Below are 21,005 nucleotides of genomic sequence, written 5' to 3' on the forward strand. Positions count from 1 at the left end.
AGGGGAGTGAGTGAGTGAAGTGAGTGAGTGAGTGAGAGGAGTGAGTGAGTGAGGGGAGTGAATGAGGGGAGTGAGTGAGGGGAGTGAGTGAGGGGAGTGAATGAGGGGAGTGAGTGAGTGAGGAGTGAGTGAGGGAGTGAGGGGAGTGAGTGAGTGGAGTGCGTGAGGGGGTGAGTGAGGTGAGTGGAGTGAGTAAGTGAGTGAGTGAGGGGAGTGAGTGAGTGAGGGGAGTGAATGAGTGAGAAAGGGGAGTGAGTGAATGGGGGGAGTGATTTAGTGAGGGGAGTGAGTGAGGGGAGTGAGTGAGTGAGGTGAGTGAGTGAGTGTGAGGAGAGTGAGTGAGGGAGTGAGTGAAGTGTATAGGGAGTGAGTGAGTGAGGGCAGTGAGTGAATGAGTGGATTGAGAGTGAGTGAGGGGAGTGAATGAGTGAATGAGGGGAGTGAGTGAGTCAGTGGAGTGAGTGAGGGGAGTGAATGAGTGATGGGGTGAGTGAGTAAGGAGAGTGAGTGAGTGAGTGAGTGTGAGGAGAGTGAGTGATGTAGTGAGTGAATGTGTATAGGGGTGAGTGAGGGGTGTGGGGGAGTGAGTGAGAGGAGAGTGAGTGAGTGAGTGAGGGTGTGAGTGAGTGAGAGAGTGAGGCGAATGAGTGAGGGGAGTGAGTGAGTGAGGGGAAGTGAGTGAGTGAGTGAGGGGAGTGAGTGAGTGAGTGAGTGAGGGGAGTGAATGAGTGAGAAAGGGGAGTGAGTGAGTGAGGGGAGTGAATGAGTGAATGAGGAGAGTGAGTGAGTGAGTGGAGTGAGTGAGGGGAGTGAATGAGTGAGGAGAGTGAGTGAGTAAGGGGGTGAGTGAGTGAGTGAGGAGAGTGAGTGAGGGAGTGAGTGAATATGTATAGGGAGTGAGTGAGGGCAGTGAGTGAATGAGAGGAGTGAGAGTGAGTGAAGGGAGTGAGTGATTGAGGGGAGGGACCGAGGGAGGGGAGTGAGGTGGGGGAGCGAGGAGAGTGAGTGAGGGGAGGGAGTGAGGGGAGGGAGTGAGGGGAGTGAGTGAGGAGAGTGAGTGAGGGGAGTGAGTGAGTGAGGAAAGTGGGGGAGTGAGTGAGGGGAGTGAGTGAGTGAATGAGTGCGTGAGGGGAGTGAATGAGTGAGGGGGTGAATGAGTAAGTAAGGGGAGTGAGTGAGTGAGGGGAGTGAATGAGTGAGTGGAGTGAGTGAGTGGAGTGAGTGAGGGGAAGTGAGTGAGTGAGTGAGAGGAGAGTGACTGAGGGAGTGAGTGAATGTGTATAGGGAGTGAGTGAGTGAGTGAGGGGAGTGAGTGAGAGGAGAGTGAGTGAGTGAGGGGAGTGAGTGAGTGAGGGGAGTGAGTAGGGGAAGTGAGTGAGTGAGTGAGGGGAGTGAGTAAGTGAATGAGTAAGTGAGTGAGTGAGTGGAGTGAGCGAGTAAGTGAGTGGAGTGAATGAGTGAGAAAGGGGAGTGAGTGAGTGAGGGGAGTGAATGAGTGAAGTGAGTGAGTGAGTGGAGTGAGCGAGGGGAGTGAGTGAGGGGAGTGAGTGAGTGAGTGTGTGGAGAGTGAGTGAGGGAGTGAGTGAATGTGTATTGGGAGTGAGTGAGGGCAGTGAGTGAATGAGTGGATTGAGAGTGAGTGAGGGTAGTGAGTGAGTGAGGGGAGGGACCGAGGGAGGGGAGTGAGGAGAGTGAGTTAGGGAGTAAGTGAGGGGATTAAGTGAGGGGAGGGAGTGAGGGGAGGGAGTGAGTGAGGAGAGTAAGTGAGGGGAGTGAGTGAAGGGAGTGAGTGAGTGAGGAGAGTGAGTGTGAGTAGGAGGAATGAATGAGTGAGTGAGTGAGTGAGTGGAGTGAGTGAGGGCAGTTAGTGAGGGGAGTGAGTGTGAGAGGAGTGAGTGAGTGAGTGGAGTGAGGAAAGTGAGTGAGGGGAGTGAGTGAGTGGAGTGAGGGTGTGAGGGAAGTGAGTGAGAGGAGAGTGAGTGAGTGAGTGAGGGCACTGAGAGAGTGTGTGAGGAGAGTGAGTGAGTGAGTGAGGGTAGCGTGAGTGAGTGAGTGAGTGAGGAGAGTGAGTGAGAGAGTAAGTGAGTGAGTGAGGGAGCGAGTGAGAGGAGAGTGAGTGAGAGGAGAGTGAGAGGAGAGTGAGTGAGGGAGTGAGTGAGTGAGGGGAGTGAGTGAGTGAGGGGAGTGAGTGAGAGGAGTGAATGAGTGAGGGGAGTGAGTGTGAGTAGGAGGAATGAGTGAGTGAGTGAGGGAGTGAGTGAGTGAGAGGAGAATGAGTGAGCGAGTGAGTGAAGTGTATGTGATTCGGTGAGTGAGTGAGTGATTGAGTGAATGAGTGAGTGAGTTGGTGAGTGAGTGAGTGGGTGAGTAAGGGAGTGAGCAAGTGAGTGAGTTGGTAAGTAAGTGAGTCGGTGAGTGAGCGAAGGATGTGAGTGAGTGAGTAAGTGATGGGATTAAGTGAGTGAGGGGAGTGTGAGTGAGTGAGGGGAGTGAGTGAGTGAGTGAGGGGAGTGAGTGTGTGGAGTGAGTGAGTGAGTGAGAGGAGTGAGTGAGTGAGGGCTGTGAGGGGAGTGAGTGAGTGTGGAGTAAGTGAGGAGTGAGTGAGGGGGTGAGTGATGGGGTGAGTGAGAGAGAGGAGTGAGTGAGTGAGGGGAGTGAGTGAGGGAGGGCAGTGAGTGAGTGAGTGAGGGGAGTGAGTGAGGGGAGTGAGTGAGTGAGGGGAGTGAGTAAGTGACTGAGTGGAGTGAGTGAGTGAGTGAGGGGAGTGAATGAGTGAGAAAGGGGAGTGAGTGAGTGAGGGGAGTGAATGAGTGAGGGGGTGAATGAGTGAGTAAGGGGAGTGAGTGAGTGAGGGGAGTGAATGAGTGCATGAGGAGAGTGAATGAGTGAGGGGGTGAATGAGTGAGTAAGGGGAGTGAGTGAGTGAGGGGAGTGAATGAGTGAGTGGAGTGAGTGAGTGGAGTGAGTGAGGGGAGTGAATGAGTGATGGGAGTGAGTGAGTGAGTAAGGAGAGTGAGTGAGTGTGAGGAGAGTGACTGAGGGAGTGAGTGAATGTGTATGGGGAGTGAGTGAGTGAGGGGAGTGATTGAGAGGAGAGTGAGTGAGTGAAGGGAGTGAGTGAGTGAGGGGAGTGAGTAGGGGAAGTGAGTGAGTGAGTGAGTGAGGGGAGTGAGTAAGTGAATGAGTAAGTGAGTAAGTGAGTGAGGGGAGTGAGTGAGTGAGTGAGTGAGGGGAGTGAATGAGTGAAGTGAGTGAGTGAGTGGAGTGAGCGAGGGGAGTGAGTGAGTAAGTATGTGGAGAGTGAGTGAGGGAGTGAGTGAATGTGTATAGGGAGTGAGTGAGTGAGGGCAGTGAGTGAATGAGTGGATTGAGAGTGAGTGAGGGTAGTGAGTGAGTGAGGGGAGGGACCGAGGGAGGGGAGTGAGGAGAGTGAGTGAGGGGAGTAAGTGAGGGGATTAAGTGAGGGGAGGGGGTGAGGGGAGGGAGTGAGTGAGGAGAGTAAGTGAGGGGAGTGAGTGAGTGAGGAGAGTGAGTGTGAGTAGGAGGAATGAATGAGTGAGTGAGTGAGTGGAGTGAGTGAGTGAGGGGAGTGAGTGAGTGAGGGCAGTTAGTGAGGGGAGTGAGTGTGAGAGGAGTGAGTGAGTGGAGTGAGGAAAGTGAGTGAGGGGAGTGAGTGAGTGGAGTGAGGGTGTGAGGGGAGTGAGTGAGAGGAGAGTGAGTGAGTGAGTGAGGAAAGTGAGTGAGTGAGTGAGTGGAGTGAGTGTGTGTGGGTGGAGTGAGTGTGTGAGGGGAGTGAGAGGAGAGTGAGTGAGTGAGGGGAGTGACTGAGTGAGTGTGTGAGGGGAGTGAGTGAGCGAGTGAGTGAGGGTAGCGTGAGTGAGTGAGTGAGGAGAGTGAGTGAGAGGAGATGTAAGTGAGTGAGTGAGGGGAGTGAGTGAGAGGAGAGTGAGTGAGAGGAGAGTGAGTGAGAGGAGAGTGAGTGATGGAGTGAGTGAGGGAGGGCAGTGAGTGAGTGAGGGGTGTGAGTGAGGGGAGAAGAGGAGTGAGTGAGTGAGTGAGAGGAGTGAGTGAGGGGAGTGAGTAAGTGAGTGAGTGAGTGAGGGGAGTGAATGAGTGAGAAAGGGGAGTGAGTGAGTGAGGGGAGTGAATGAGTGAATGAGGGGAGTGAGTGAGTGGAGTGAGTGAGGGGAGTGAATGAGTGAGGGGAGTGAGTGAGTAAGGGGTTGTGAGTGAGTGAGTGTGAGGAGAGTGAGTGAGGGAGTGAGTGAATGTGTATAGGGAGTGAGTGAGTGAAGGCAGTGAGTGAATGCGTGGATTGAGAGTGAGTGAGGGTAGTGAGTGATTGAGGGGAGGGACCGAGGGAGGAGAGTGATGGTGAGTGAGTGAGGGGAGGGAGTGAGGGGAGTGAGTGAGGAGAGTGCGTGAGGGGAGTGAGTGAGTGAGGAAAGTGGGGTAGTGAGTGAAGGGAGTGAGTGAGTGAGTGAGGGGAGTGAATGAGTGAGGGGGTGAATGAGTGAGTAAGGGGAGTGAGTGAGTGAGGGGAGTGAATGAGTGAGTGAGGGGAGTGAGTGAGTGAGTAGAGTGAGTGAGGGGAGTGAATGAGTGATGGAAGTGAGTGAGTGAGTAAGGAGAGTGAGTGAGTGAGTGTGAGGAGAGTGACTGAGGGAGTGAGTGAATGTGTATAGGGAGTGAGTGGGTGAGGGGAGTGAGTGAGTGAGTGAGGGGAGTGAGTGAGAGGAGAGTGAGTGAGTGAGGGGAGTGAGTGAGTGAGTGAGAGAGTGAAGGGAGTGAGTGAGTGAGAGAGTGAGTGAGGGAAGTGAGTGAGTGAGAGGAGTGAGTGAGGGGAGTGAGTGAGTGAGGAGTGAGTGAGGGGATAAGTGAGTGATAGAAATGAATGAGTGAGGGGAGTGAGTGAGTGAGAGGAGTGAGTGAGGGGGTGAGTAAATGAGTGAGGGGAGTGAGTGAGTCGGTGAGTGAGTGAGTGAGCGAGTGAGTCGGTGAGTGAGTGAGTGAGCGAGGGGAGTGAGTGAGTGAGCGAGTGAGTGAGTGAGGGGAGTGAGAGTGCGCAATGCCAATGGACTGCGCAGTGCAGTGATTTGCTCCTCCGTGCCCCTCTTCATTCCAAGCAACATCCATTGACTCGAACTCTGTGTTAACTGTCTGACAGCGGACCCTCTCCCTACGCTGCCACACCTCCTCCTGAACCATATGCCTGACTGTTAGCGCGAAACCTTGTCCAACACCTTGTAAAGATCCAACATTCCCTTTATCTCTCTCCCCAGTTACTCATCAACAGCCTGTCCTGAACCAGTGAAACACCATGTGCCTTCGCCCAGCCCGGGCTGCCTGTCCATCGTGATGCCACAGATCTCGAACTGCTCCTTACATTTATCTCCAATTCTGAAATCGCAGGGCTGGCTTTTGCCCTCTGTGACCCCACACGTGAGGTCCAGCCCTTTCACTGTAAGGGAGGGAATCAGAACACCCAGCCTAAACGTTTGCCCAGATTTAAATTACAGTGAATTACATCGTGTGCACAGCACAGAAACAGACCACTGGGCCCCACCGCTCGGTGCCGGTGTTTATGCTCCACACCAGCCCCCTCCCACCCCTCTCCATCTCACCCCATCACCATATCCTTCTATTCCTTTCTCCCTCATGTGTTTATCCAGCTTCCTCCTTAGACCAGTTAGCCGAACATCTGTGGTTGGGAAAATATTGGAGTCCATTATTAAAGAAGCAGTAGCAGGACATTTGGAAAAGCAAAATTCAGTCAGGCAGAGTCAGCATGGATTTATGAAGGGGAAGTCCATGTTTGACAAATTTAGTGGAGTTCTTTGAGAATGTAACGAACAGGGTGGATAAAGGGGAACCAGTGGATGTGGTGTATTTGGACTTCAAGAAGGCATTTGACAAGGTGCCACATAAAAGGTTACTGCACAAGATAAAAGCTCACGGGATTGGGGTAATATATTAGCATGGATAGAGGATTGGCTAACTAACAGAAAACAGAGAGTCGGGATAAACGGTTCATTCTCTGGTTGGCAATCAGTAACTAGTGGGGTGCCGCAGGGATCAGTGCTGGGACACCAACTATTTACAATCTATATTAACAACTTGGAAGAAGGGACTGAGTGTAACGTAGCCAAGTTTGCTGATGATACAAACTTGGGAGGAAAAGCAATGTGTGAGGAGGACGCAAAAAATTTGCAAAAGGATATAGACAGGCTAAGTGAGTGGGCAAATACTTGGCAGATGGAGTATAATGTTGGAAAGTTTGGCAGAAAAAAAATCAAAGAGCAAGTTATTATTTAAATGGGGAAAGATTGCAAAATGCCGCAGTACAGCGGGACCTGGGGGTACTTGTGCATGAAACACAAAAGGTTAGTATGCAGATACAACAAGTGATCAGGAAGGCCAATGGAATCTTGGCCTTTATTGCAAAAGGGATGGAGTATAAAAGCAAGGAAGTCTTGCTACAGCTGTACAGGGTATTGGTGAGGGCACACCTGGAGTACTGCGTGCAGTTTTGGTTTCCATATTTACGGAAGATATACTTGCTTTGGAGGCTGTTCAGAGAAGGTTCACTCGGTTGATTCCGGGGATGAGGGGGTTGACTTATGAGGAAAGGTTGAGTAGGTTGAGCATCTACTCATTGGAATTCAAAGAATGAGAGGTGATCTTATCGAAACGTATAAGATTATGAGGGGGCTTGACAAGGTGGATGCAGAGAGGATGTTTCCACTGATGGGGGAGACTTGAATTAGGGGGCATAATCTTAGAATAAGGGGCCACCCATTTAAAACTGAGATGAGGAGGAATTTCTTCTCTCAGAGGGTTGTAAATCTGTGGAATTCGCTGCCTCAGAGAGCTGTGGAAGCTGGGACATTGAATATATTTAAGACAGAAATAGACAGTTTCTTAGCCGATAAGGGAGTGAAGAGTTATGGGGAGCGGGCAGGGAAATGGAGCTGAGTCCATGATCAGATCAACCATGATCGTATTAAATGGCGGAGCAGGCTCGAGGGGCCGAATGGCCGACTCCTGCTCCTATTTCTTATGTCCTTATGTTCTAAATACATCGATACTATTCGCCTCAACCCTTCCCTGCGAGTTCCACATCCTCATCACTCTCTGGGTTGGAATGTATTTGCTTCATGGGTTCTTTGCTAATAAACCAACTAGTTCTTAATCGCAATGTGTTGCTATGAATTCTTATGCAAAGGTTCAACAATCACACTATTAGTTCATCCACCAGGCTCACAACCACCTGCCCCATCGTGGATCCCCTGAACCCAACTGGCCGGGGTTTTATTGAGTCTTGTGAACATCACGTGACTGGCTAAGCCCCTCCCAACTCAACAGCTCGACAACTATTTTGGTAGTATGTAAAATCAAATGCCTCCGTTTGGCACCAGAACCCACAAATTAACAAGTGAAACTTTAACCCCGGAACTTAAATTAAATTAAAATTTGGTTGCCGGGGGTGATGATGCATTCCAGTCCCTCCGGCACCCACCTCTTGCGGAAGGCCGCGAGTGTACCGGTGGACACCGCGTGCTCCATCTCCAGGGTCACCCTGGCTCGTAACGTAACGGCGGAAGAGAGGCAGGCAGTCGAGCTGAATGACCCCCTCGACCGCCCGCTGCCTGGACCGGTTGACGGCCCCCTTGGCCGTGCCCAGGAGCAGTCCTACGAGGAGGCCCTCGGACCTGCCCGCTCCCCTCCGCACAGGGTGCCCAAAGATCAGGAGTGTGGGACTGAAGTGCAACCAGAATTAGAGGAGCAGCCCCTTCAAATAATGCAAGAGGGGGCTGCAACCTCACACACTGAACATGCACGTGGAACACGGACTCCTCCAGACCGCAGAAATTACAGGCGGCCCGGGAGTCCTTGAACCGACTTAAAAACCGATTACACGGGACTGCTCCGTGCACCACCCTCCAGGCCAAGTCCCCAATAGATAGTGGGAGGACTCCCGCGTAGAGAGCACTCCATTGGGTCAACAACTCTACAAACCTGTGCGTATACTCACAGGGGCATACCTTACTTGGGTAAAGAAACTTCTCCTGAATTCCCTATTGGATTTATTAGTGACTGTCTTACTGATGTTCGACTAACTGTTCTACAGTCCCCGGGTTATCTTTCCCTCTCCCATCATCAAGGGAAGAGATTGCAATTTATGGACTGTTTGTGACGAGACCTTTTTCCTTCTTATCTCACTGATCTTCACTCCTTTTCCAGTCCAACGAGCCTCGACTCTTCATATCCTTTTCCCTCCTTACGGTGAGCCTAACTATGTCGTGGTCGCTGTTTCCCAATTCTTTTCCTGCTCCCAAATCCGTTATTAGTCCGGGAACTAACTCAAGCAAAATTTGTTGGCCTGGGAACGTCTTGATCTGGGAAGCAGCCCTGGACGGATTCTCCAAAGTGTTCTCCGCTTTCGTAGAACGATACCGTTGTGTACAGAGAAAGAGTCAGACTGAACACTGTGAGCTCAACGTAAAGTGTGACCGTAATCTTTTATTGCAGGTCTCTTTTATTGCTTCTTGTCCCCCTGAAAATGTGCTTCAATAAACATTCTTCATACAGAGTCTCTCTCTCCAACCTGTGAGGCCTCCTTAAATACCTGTGCTCCCAAGGGATTATGGGATCCCTTGGGACTCCAGGGGATGAGCCCTCTGGTGGCTGTACAGAGTAAATACAAGTCCACATATATAACAGATACAGTGCAGGAGGAGGCCATTGGGCCCATCGAGCCTGTGCCGGCTCTGTGACAGAGCGATCCAATCAGTCCCACTCCCCCCTGCTCTTTCCCCACAGCCCGGCACATTTCTCCCCTTCAAGTACATATCCAATCCCCCGTTTGAAAGTCACTATTGAATCTGCTCCCACCGCCCTTTCAGGCAGCGCGTTCCCGATCACAACAACTCGCTGCGTAAACACATTCTCCCCATCTCTCCCTCTGGTTCCATCGCCGATCAGCTTTGACCACATGCAGCTCCTTAACCTTACCCCAATTTCTCTTGGGAGAGTTAAAATGACCCTCTATTTTTGCCTGGTTTGTCCGCAACCATAATGAAGATATGATGCTTGTATCCGACCTCCCGTGAGATCTGGGCGACAGTTCAAGACCCACTGGGACAGAAATTCAGGTCGTCCGGGCAAAGCCCACCCACTTTGCGATCGGGCACAACGCCGCTAAATTTGGCGGGGGTTTCGCGAAGGTGGTATCCCGTAGCGCTGGTGCTGTTCCCTGCATTTTTCCCGCAGCTGTCGCACTGCAAAAGTCATGTCTGTTGTGCCCCGCATGGGACGAAATCCGCACTGTGACTGCAGGAGGAGCTCCTCAGCCACAAGCATGGACCACTTCCCGTACCTCGGGAGCCTTCTATAAACAAGGGCAGACATTGACGACGAGATCCAGCACCGCCTCCAGTGCGCCAGTACAGCCTTCGGCCGCCTGAGGAAGAGAGTGTTCGAAGACCAGGCCCTCAAAACTGCCACCAAGCTCATGGTCTACAGGGCTGTAGTAATACCCGCCCTCCTGTATGGCTCAGAGACATGGACCATGTACAGTAGACACCTCAAGTCGCTGGAGAAATACCACCAACGATGTCTCCGCAAGATCCTGCAAATCCCCTGGGAGGACAGACGTACCAACGTTAGCGTCCTCGACCAGGCCAACACCCCCAGCATCGAAGCACTGACCACACTCGACCAGCTCCGCTGGGCAGGGCCACATTGTCCACATGCCTGACACGAGACTCCCAAAGCAAGCGCTCTACTCGGAACTCCTTCACGGCAAACGAGCCAAAGGTGGGCAGAGGAAACGTTACAAGGACCACCCTCAAAGCCTCCCTGATAAAGTGCAACATCCCCACCGACACCTGGGAGTCCCTGGCCAAAGACCAGTCCGCCCTAAGTGGAGGAAGTGCATCCGGGAGGGCGCTGAGCACCTCGAGTCTCGTCGCCGAGAGCGTGCAGAAAGCAAGCGCAGGCAGCGGAAGGAGCGTGCGGCAAACCAGTCCCACCCTCCCCTTCCCTCAACCACTGTCTGTCCCACCTGTGACAGGGGCTGTGGTTCCCGTATTGGACTGTTCAGCCACCTGAGAACTCACTGTTAGAGTGGGAGCAAGTCTTCGATCCCGAGGGGCTGCCTATGATGATGATGCCGATGAACCCGTAGGGGCTCGCTGCGCTGGCGATGCTGACATTGCCCCAGACCCCAGATTGGGTGTCGCCCCCTGAAGCTGTGGCGAGCGCTGACAGCAGGCGGCCGGACACTCGCGGGGTGATCGTCACAGGCGAGGTGAGCTGCAGAGTACGCAGCTTGGGTCCGTCCCTTTCATTTCGGGGACGAGCCCCTCCTCCGCGGCAGCGCCCCGCGGCCCGCTCCCGAGCCGCCCCGGAAAGGAACGCTTGATTTAGCTTCACACTTCCTTTCGGGGGCGGTCGCCCCAAGTTCCCCCGAGACGTGTGAAGCCTTGCGTCTCGCAAGTGTTGGCGCCCCCCAAACGGACCACACCCGAATTCCCCCCCCACCCCCGTCATCTCCGTATACGTCACGTTATCCTATCCCCTCTCTCACTCTCTCTCTCTCTCTGACTGTCTCTGTCTCTGTCTCTCTGTCTTTCTCTCTCTCTCTCTCACTCTCTCTCTCTCTCTGACTGTCTCTGTCTCTGTCTCTCTGTCTTTCTCTCTCTCTCTCTCACTTTCTCTCTCTCACTTTCTGTCTCTCTCTGTCTCTCTGTCTTTCTCTCTCTCTCTCTCTCTCTCTCTCGCTCTCTCTCTGTCTCTGCCTTTCTCTCTCTCTCTCTCACTTTCTCTCTCTCTCTGACTGTCTCTGTCTCTGTCTCTCTGTCTTTCTCTCTCTCTCTCTCTCACTTTCTCTCTCTCTCTCTCTGTCTCTCTGTCTTTCTCTCTCTCTCTCTCTCTTTCTCTCTCTCTCTCACTTTCTCTCTCTCTGTCCCTCTCTCTCTCTCTGTCTTTCTCTCTCTCTCACTTTCTCTCTCTCTCTCTCTCTCTGTCTCTCGCTCTCTCTCTGTCTCTGCCTTTCTCTCTCTCTCTCTCTCTCTGTCTCTCTGTGTGTCTCTCTCTCTCTCTCTGTCTCTTTCTCTCTCTCTCTCTGACTGTCTCTCTCTCTCTCTGTCTCTCTGTCTTTCTCTCTCTCTCTCACTTTCTCTCTCTCTCTGTCTCTGTCTCTCTCTCTGTCTGTCTGTCTCTCTGTCTCTCTCTGTCTCTTTCTCTCTCTCTCTGACTCTGTCTCTCTCTCTGTCTTTCTCTCCCTCTCTCTCTCTCTGTCTCTCTCTCTCTCACTCTCTGTCTCTCTCTCTGTCTCTCGCTCTCTCTCACTCTCTCTCTCTCTCTGTCTGTCTGTCTCTGTCTCTGTCTCTGTCTCTCTCTCGATATTGGGGCAGAAATTCCTCTGGAGGACTTCCCGCGGGCAAAGCACTAAATAATAGACATAAAATGCGCACTTACCTTCAGCTGTTGCACCTGCTCGAACTCCCGATCCACAGGCCTCCTCTCCCTGCGCGTCACAGCGCGTGCACGTTGGGATGTCCGCGGGAGTCACGTGGGCCTGGACACCCAATCACAGGTAACTATTTTCTCAGTCATAGTAACAGGAGTTTGGTCAGTTACGAATCTCCTATTACTATGAATGAGAAACACCCCAAAACGCACAAACTTTACATAAAACATTTAACAAACACCTCATACAATACACTAATAGAAATTAAAGTTGTTATACATGTTTTTAAAGAAAAAAAAATTGCCGATTTAAAAAATAAAAGTTAGGGTTGGGGTTTAAAATAACATTACCTGAGTGGGCAGAGTTTTAACATAAATATGTTTTTAAAAACTTTATTTTAATCATGTTCTTTATAGGTTTTTGAACTCTTACACCTGTAAAAGTAGGCTATGTTTTTTCAGGCGCAAGAGTTTTGAGGACAGTTGCCGGGCAGGATATGGGTAAATCCCGCAATCTTGCCCAAGAAATGTCCTCGCTGCTGATCTGCGGAGGACCTGTCGAGCTCCAGCTCCAGTTTGACAGATTGGAAAAGCCGGTTTTTAGTGCATGCGTATTACGTGCTGAAAACCGTCTTTTCCGATGCCTTCCTGGGTCCGTAAAAACTTGGTATGGACCCGGGACATCGGAATTTCTAGCCCATAGTTTTACTTTTCATTTGCCTTCAAAATATAGAAACATAGAAAATAGGTGCAGGAGTAGGCCATTCGGCCCTTCGAGCCTGCACCACCATTCAATATGATTATGGCTGATCATTCACCTCAGTACCCCATTCCTGCTTTCTCTCCATACCCCTTGATCCCTTTAGCCGTAAGGGCCATATATAACTCCCTTTTGAATATATCTAAGGAACTGGCCTCAACAACTTTCTGTGGTAGAGAATTTCACAGGTTAACAACTCTCTGAGTGAAGAAGTTTCTCCTCATCTCAATCCTAAATGGCTTACCCCTTATTCTGAGACTGTGACCCCTGGTTCTGGACTTCCTCAACATCGGGAACATTCTTCCTGCATCTAACCTGTCCAGTCCCATGCCACTTGCATCCTCCCAGCCGCTCACAAGTGAGGCTTGAGACCAGGTTGTCCGCCATCTTGGCCACAGGAACCAGGTGAGTCAGACCAGCATTACGAGAAAGTTCAGACGATTGATTTCCGGGAGAAATAACATGTGGAGAGAGTGAAGTCAAACGCTTGCACAGCCGCAAATTATCGCAACATCTGCGGAACAACCCTACCCACCACCTTCAACATTCACTCCCTCCACCACCGGCGCACCGTGGCTGCAGTGTGCACCGTCTACAAGATGCAGCAACTCGCCAAGGCTTCTTCGGCAGCACCTCCCAAACCCGTGACCTCTACCCCCTAGCAAGACAAGGGCAACAGGCGCATGGGAACACCACCACCTCCACATTCCCCTCCCAGTCACACACCATCCCGACTTGGAAATATATCGGCCGTTCCTTCATCGTCGCTGGGTCACAATCCTGGAACTCCCTCCCTAACAGCACTGTGGGAGCACCTTCACCACACGGACTGCAGCGGTTCAAGAAGGCGGCTCACCACCACCTTCTCAAGGGGCAATTAGGGATGGGCAATAAATGCCAGCGATGCCCACATCCCAGGAACAATTAAAAAAAGAACAGAGGGGAAATGGAAGAGAGGGATTGTGAGGGAGGAGGGGGGAAGAAGTCTATTAAATTAGTTTCAGAAGCGTTTGGGTACAGCGATGGGGCACTGGGACCCAGAAGAATTAACAAATTACCATTCCACATCTTTTCACTGATTGAAGAGGTGGTGGAACAGAAAACTATGGCAGGTTTTACGAAGAGGTTGAAAGTAATTGGGGGGAGGTTTTGAGGGGATTTGAGGGGAAATGTCTTCACCCAGAGGGTGGTAGAGGCAGAAACCCTCACCACATTTAAAAAGTACTTGGATGTGCACTTGCAACCTATAGGGCTACGGACCGAGAGCTGGAGAGTGGGATTAGGCTGGGTAGCTCTTGGTCGGCCGGCGCGGACACGATGGGCCGAAATGGCCTCCTTCCGTGCTGTAAATTTCTGTGATTCTAAAGAGGAATGACTATTTGAGTGAGTAGGATTCAAGGCGATTGACTCGAGGATGATGGTAAGGGTGGGGTAGATGGGACCACGGGTCTGCTGCCCCAAATCTTCCAACCTTGCTGCTTTTTCCTCAAACAGGATTGTGAGAACTGTGGAAAGCCCCGAGAAGGGGAAGAGGAGGTCCATGCACAGGGTAACCATACAACGGCAGAGGAATAACACCACGACGGAATGCCGCCAGACAGCAGCAGTGAAGCACTCACCGATCGGAACCTCGGGGATGACGGGGTCCACCGCCGAAGGTTTGGCCTGGACTGGAATGGGGGTGGTCGGTCCGTTCACCATAACGTGGCCTGAAAACAACAACAACAGCGTCACGGCATCGTGCTAAAGTTCCCCGCGCAATCGCTTGGGGGGGGGGGGGGGCGGGGGAAAGGGATGGGGCGGGGGTCAAGGATTCAGCAATTCTTCCCGCTCCATGTTGTAACATCTTGTATTTATATAGCGCCTGAAGCGTCCCCGGGCAAAATAAAAAGTCATAAAATTATGACATCGCATGGATGGAGGACAGTGATTGGTTCTTCCAGATTCATTGAATCACTCTCTGAGGCAGCATATATACTATTAAATCCAAGGAAGAGGCACACAAATTAGCCAGAAAAAGCAGCAAACCGGAGGACTGGGAGAAATTTAGAATTCAGCAGAGGAAGACAAAGGGTTTAATTAGGAGGGGGAAAACAGAGTACGAGAGGAAGCTTGCCGGGAACATAAAAACTGACTGCAAAAGCTTCTATAGATATGTGAAGAGAAAAAGATTAGTGAAGATAAACATAGGTCCCTTGCAGTCGGATTTGGGTGAATTTATAATGGGGAACAAAGAAATGGCAGACCAATTGAACAAGTACTTTGGTTCTGTCTTCACAAAGGAAGACACAAATAACCATCCAGCTGTACTAGAGGACGAGGGTCTAGTGAGCAGGAGGAACTGAAGGATATCCTTATTAGGCGGGAAATTGTGTTAGGGAAATTGACGGGATTGAAGGCCGATAAATCCCCAGGGCCTGATAGTCTGCATCCCAGAGTACTTAAGGAAGTGGCCCTAGAAATAGTGGATGCATTGGTGATAATTTTTCAACAATCTATCGACTCTGGATCAGTTCTTATGGGCTAATGAAACCCCACTTTTTAAAAAAGGAGGGAAAGAGAAAACAGGTAATTATAGACCGGTTAGCCTGACATCAGTAGTGTGGAAAATGTTGGAATCAATCATTAAGGATGAAATAGCAGCGCATTTGTAAAGCAGTAACAGGATCGGTCCAAGTCAGCATGGATTTATGAAAGGGAAAACATGCTTGACAAATCTTCTGGAATTTTTTGAGGCGGTAACTAGTAGAGTGGACAAGGGAGAACCAGTGGATGTGGTGTATTTAGACTTTCAAAAGGCTTTTGACAAGGTCCCACACAAGAGATTGGTGTGCAAAATCAAAGCACATGGTATTGGGGGTAATGTACTGACGTGGATAGAGAACTGGTTGGCAGACAGGAAACAGAGAGTCGGGATAAACGGGTCCTTTTCAGAATGGCAGGCAGTGACTAGTGGAGTGCCGCAGGGCTCAGTGCTGGGACCCCAGCTCTTTACAATAATATTAATGATTTAGATGATGGAATTGAGTGTAATATCTCCAAGTTTGCAGATGACACTAAACTGGGTGGCGGTGTGAGCTGTGAGGAGGACGCTAAGAGGCTGCAGGGTGACTTGCACAGGTTAGGTGAGTGGGCAAATGCATGACAGATGCAGCATAATGTGGATAAATGTGAGGTTATCTACTTCAGGGGCAAAAATACGAAGACAGAATATTATCTGAATGGCGGCAGATTAGGAAAAGGGGAGGTGCAACGGGACCTGGGTGTCATGGTATATCATGCAGTTGGCATGCAGGTACAGCAGGCGGTGAAGAAGGCAAATGGTATGTTGACCTTCATAGCAAGGGGATTTGAGTATAGGAGCAGGGAGGTCTTACTGCAGTTGTACAGGGCCTTGGTGAGGCCTCACCTGGAATATTGTGTTCAGTTTTGGTCTCCTAATCTGAGGAAGGACGTTCTTGCTATTGAGGGAGTGCAGCGAAGGTTCACCAGACTGATTCCAGGGATGGCTGGACTGACATATGAGGAGAGACTGGATTGACTGGGCCTTTATACAGTGGAGTTTAGAAGGATGAGAGGGGATCTCATAGAAACATATAAGATTCTGATGGGACTGGACAGGTTAGATGCGGGAAGAATGTTCCCGATGTTGGGGAAGTCCAGAACCAGGGGACACAGTCTTAGGTAAGAGGCAGGCCATTTAGGACTGAAATGAGGAGAAACTTCTTCACTCTGAGAATTGTGAACCTGTGGAATTCTCTACCACAGAAAGTTGTTGAGGCCAGTTCCTTAGATATATTCAAAAGGGAGTTAGATATGGCCCTTACGGCTAAAATGATCAAGGGGTATGGAGAGAAAGCAGGAAAGGGGTACTGAAGGAATGATCAGTCATGATCTTATTGAATGGTGGTGAAGGCTCAAAGGGCCGAATGGCCTACTCCTGCACCTATTTTCTATGTTTCTATGAATTCCACAGATTTACAACCCTCTGAGAGAAGAAATTCCTCTTCATCTCAGTTTTAAATGGGTGGCCCCTTATTCTAAGATCATGCCCTCTAGTTCTAGTCTCCCCCATCAGTGGAAACATCCTCTCCCTATCCACCTTGTCAAGCCCCTCATAATCTTATACCTTTCGATAAGATCACCTCTCCCCCCCCGGCTTTGCCGCAATTTCCCTCAATAACTTTGGTTAACAAATATCTCTCAATCTCAGATTTAACATGAACAGTTGACCTTCCGAAAGGTCACGGTCTGATTTTTAGACAATGTCCCCTTGTCCTGTTGTCCCCAACAAGAGGAAATAGTTTCCCCCGACTGAATCAGAAGGAAAGTATGCTTTTGGTTAAAACTTACGGTACGAAAGGGAATGTAACTGCACGGACAGAGAGATGGCGAGGGGGCAGAGAGCAGGGGTGGGTTGAGAGTGACGATGTACCCAGGGATTAGGCAACACTTTTCCTGATCCCTTCTGGAAAACTATCAGCGAAAACCCGGTGAAATTGTAAAATATCGGCGGGGTAGGAAATCGCAAGCATAAGTAAGAACATAAGAAATAGGAGCAGGAGTCGACCATTCGGCCCCTCGAGCCTGCTCCGCCATTCAATAAGATCATGGCTGATCTGATCATGGACTCAGCTCCACTTCCCCGCCCGCTCCCCATAACCCTTGACTCCCTTATCGCTCAAAAATCTGTCTATCTCCACCTTAAATATATTCAATGACCCAGCCTCCACAGCTCTCTGGGACAGAGAATTCCACAGATTTACAACCCTCTGAGAGAAGAAATTCCTCCTCATCTCAGTTTTAAATGGGCGGCCCCTTATTCTGAAACTATGCCCCCTAGTTCTAGATTCCCCCACGAGGGGAAACATCCTCTCAGCATCCACCTTGTCCAGCCCCCTCAGAATCTTATACGTTTCAATAAGATCACCTCTCATTCTTCTGAACTCCAATGAGTAGAGGCCCAACCTGCTCAACCTTTCCTCATAAGTCAACCCCCTCATCTCCGGAATCAACTGAGTGAACCTTCTCTGAACTGCCTCCAATGCAAGTATATCCCTCCTTAAATACAGAAACCTAAAATCTTTTAGAATTCTTGTGAATCTTTTGGAATTCTCTGCCCCAGAGGGCTGTGGAGGCTCAGTCGTTGAGTAAATTCAAGGCTGGGATCGACAGATTTTTAGACTCTAGGGGAATCAAGGGATATGGGGATCGGCAGTCCCTTGGAATCGAGAAAGACTTGCTTCCACTCTGAAAGTGAGTTCTCAGGTGACTGAACAGTCCAATACGGGAATTACAGTCTCTGTCACAGGTGGGACAGACAGTGGTTGAGGGAAGGGGAGGGTGGGACTGGTTTGCCACATGCTCCTTCCGCTGCATGCGCTTGATTTCTGCACGCTCTCGGCGACGAGACTCGAGGTGCTCAGCGCCCTCCCGGATGCACTTCCTCCACTTAGGGCGGACTGGTCTTTGGCCGGGGACTCCCAGGTGTCGGTGGGGATGTTGCACTTTATCAGGGAGGCTTTGAGGGTGTCCTTGTAACGTTTCCTCTGCCCACCTCGGGCTCGCTCGCCGTGAAGGAGTTCCGAGTAGAGCGCTTGCTTTGGGAGTCTCGTGTCTGGGGCATGAGGACAATGTGGCCCGCCCAGCGGAGCTGGTCGAGTGTGGTCAGTGCTTCAACGCTGGGGATGTTGGCCTGGTCGAGGACGCTAACGTTGCCCAGTTGTACTGGACCACATGGCCCACCATCCCGCCCCCTACCCACCAATCCCGAGCACTGCCCCACCCTTCGCCCTGGGTCAATACTCTGTCCAATCAGGGACTGTGCGGTTTGACGGCAAACTTGCTGCTGTCAATCCATGGTATAAGAGTGGGCGAGAGATAGTGGATAACTACAGGCCTGTCAGTTAATCATCAGTCACGGGGAAGCTGCTGGAATCTGTCACGAGGGACAGAGCGACTGAGAACCAGAACAATGGGGAGGGAGTTATACCACAGTTTATATAAAGCTCTAGTCAGACTCCCATCGGGGAGTGACTGTGTCCAGCTCTGGGCCCCGCCACTCAGGAGGATAGATCAGTCTCGGAGGTGGGGGGCAGATTCCCCAGAATGATACCGGGGCGTAAAGGGTTAAATCCCGAGGGCATGTTGCACAGACTGGGCGTGTGTTCCCTCGAGTGTAGAAGGTTAAGGGGCGATCTAATCGAGGTGTTCAGCGGATTTGATATGGAGAAACTATTTCATGACCACCGGACGTCTCAAAGCGCTTTACAGCCAATGAAGTCCTTTTGGAGTGTAGTCACTGTTGTAATGTGCGAAATGTGGCAGGCAATTTGCGCACAGCAAGCTCCCACACACAGCAAAGTGATAATGACCCAGATCATCTGTTTTTCATATGCTGATTCAGGGATAAGTATTGCCCCAGGACACCGGGGTAAACTCCCCTGCTCTTCTTCAAAATAGTGCGTTGGGCTCTTTTACGTCCACATGAGAGGGCAGACGGGGCCTCGGTTCAATGTCTTATCCGAAAGACGGCACCTCCAACAGTGCGGCGCTCCCTCAGTACTGCCCCTCCAACAGTGCAGTGCTCCCTAAGTACTGCCCCTCCGACAGTGCGGCGCTCCCTCAGTACTGCCCTTCCGACATGCAGCACTCCCTCAGTACTGCCCCTCCGACAGTGCGGCGCTCCCTCAGTACTGCCCCTCCGACAGTGCGGCGCTCCCTCAGTACTGCCCCTCTGACAGTGCGGCGCTCCCTCAGTACTGCCCCTCCGACAGTCCGGCTCTCCCTCAGCACTGCACGGAAGTATCAGCCTAAATTTATCTGCCTTTTGAGCCAGGCCATTCAGGGGTGATGAGAGGAAGCACTTCTTCACACAAGGGGTGCTGGGAATGCGAAATTCTCTCCCTCCTTGTCTGTGTGTGTGTGTCTGTACATGTATGTATGCGTATATATAGAAATTCATGGAAATTTACAGCACGGAAGGAGGCCATTTCGGCCCATCATGTCCGCACCGGCCGACCAAGAGCTACCCAGCCTAATAAGAACATAAGAACATAAGAATTAGGAACAGGAGCAGGCCATCTAGCCCCTCGAGCCTGCTCTGCCATTCAACAAGATCATGGCTGATCTGGCCGTGGACTCAGCTCCACTTACCCGCCCGCTCCCCATAACCCTTAATTCCCTTATTGGTTAAAAATCTATCTATCTGTGATTTGAATACATTCAATGAGCTAGCCTCAACTGCTTCCTTGGACAGAGAATTCCACAGATTCACAACCCTCTGGGAGAAGAAATTCCTTCTCAACTCGGTTTTAAATTGGCTCCCCCGTATTTTGAGGCTGTGCCCCCTAGTTCTAGTCTCCCCGACCAGTGGAAACAACCTCTCTGCCTCTATCTTGTCTATCCCTTTCATTATTTTAAATGTTTCTATAAGATCACCCCTCATCCTTCTGAACTCCAACAAGTAAAGACCCAGTCTACTCAATCTATCATCATAAGGTAACCCCCTCATCTCCAGAATCAGCCCAGTGAATCGTCTCTGTACCCACTCCAAAGCCAGTATATCCTTCCTTCAGAAAGGTGACCAGAACTGCACGCAGTACTCCAGGTGCGGCCTCACCAATACCCTATGCAGTTGCAGCAGGACCTCCCTGCTTTTGTACTCCATCCCTCTCGCAATGAAGGCCAACATTCCATTTGCCTTCCTGATTACCTGCTGCACCTGCAAACTAACTTTTTGGGATTCATGCACAAGGACCCTCAGGTCCTTCTGCACCGCAGCATGTTGTAATTTCTCCCCATTCAAATAATATTCCCTTTTACTGCTTTTTTTTCCAAGGTGGATGACCTCACACTTTCCGACATTGTATTCCATCTGCCAAACCTTAGCCCATTTGCTTAACCTATCTAAGTCTCTTTGCAGCCTCTCTGTGTCCTCTACACAACCCGCTTTCCCACTAATCTTTGTGTCATCTGCAAATTTTGTTGCACTACACTCTGTCCCCTCTTCCAGGTCATCTATGTATATTGTAAACAGTTGTGGTCCCAGCACCGATCCCTGTGGCACACCACTAACCACCAATTTCCAACCCGATAAGGACTCATTTATCCCCAATCTCTGCTTTCTGTTAGCCAGCCAATTCTCGATCCATGCTAATACATTTCCTCTGACTCCGCGTACCTTTATCTTCTGCAGTAACCTTTTGTGTGGCACCTTATCGAATATCTTTTGGAAATCTAAATACACCACATCCATCGGTACACCTCTATCCATCATGCTCGTTATATCCTCAAAAAATTCCAGTAAATTAGTTAAACATGATTTCCCCTTCATGAATCCATGCTGCGTCTGCTTGATTGCAGTATTCCTATCTAGATGTCCCGCTATTTCTTCCTTAATGATAGTTTCAAGCATTTTCCCCACTACAGATGTTAAACTAACTGGCCTATAGTTACCAGCCTTTTGTCTGCCCCCTTTTTTAAACAGAGGCGTTACATAAGCTGCTTTCCAATCCACTGGTACCTCCCCAGAGTCCAGAGAATTTTGGTAGATTATAACGAATGCATCTGCTATAACTTCCGCCATCTCTTTTAATACCCTGGGATGCATTTCATCAGGACCAGGGGACTTGTCTATCTTCAGTCCCATTAGCCTGTCCAGCACTACCCCCCTAGTGATAGTGATTGTCTCAAGGTCCTCTCTTCTCACATTCCCGTGACCAGCAATTTTTGGCCTGGTTTTTGTGTCTTCCACTGTGAAGACCGAAGC

At 50.5% G+C, this 21,005-nt stretch overlaps 1 protein-coding gene across 1 annotated transcript in view; it reads right to left on the reverse strand.

Annotated features, from left to right (window-relative positions):
* LOC139239369 (pyruvate carboxylase, mitochondrial-like) overlaps nt 1–21,005 on the reverse strand; it is a 1,004,568-nt gene that overhangs the window by 357,449 nt on the left and 626,114 nt on the right. Inside the window, exon 5 of the mRNA XM_070868045.1 lies at nt 13,855–13,944. Within this exon, the coding sequence (XP_070724146.1) occupies nt 13,855–13,944 (90 nt within the window). The remainder of the gene's footprint in view (nt 1–13,854; nt 13,945–21,005) is intronic.

This window comes from Pristiophorus japonicus, chromosome 27, assembly GCF_044704955.1.
Source record: "Pristiophorus japonicus isolate sPriJap1 chromosome 27, sPriJap1.hap1, whole genome shotgun sequence".
NCBI classification, from domain to species: Eukaryota; Metazoa; Chordata; class Chondrichthyes; family Pristiophoridae; genus Pristiophorus; species Pristiophorus japonicus.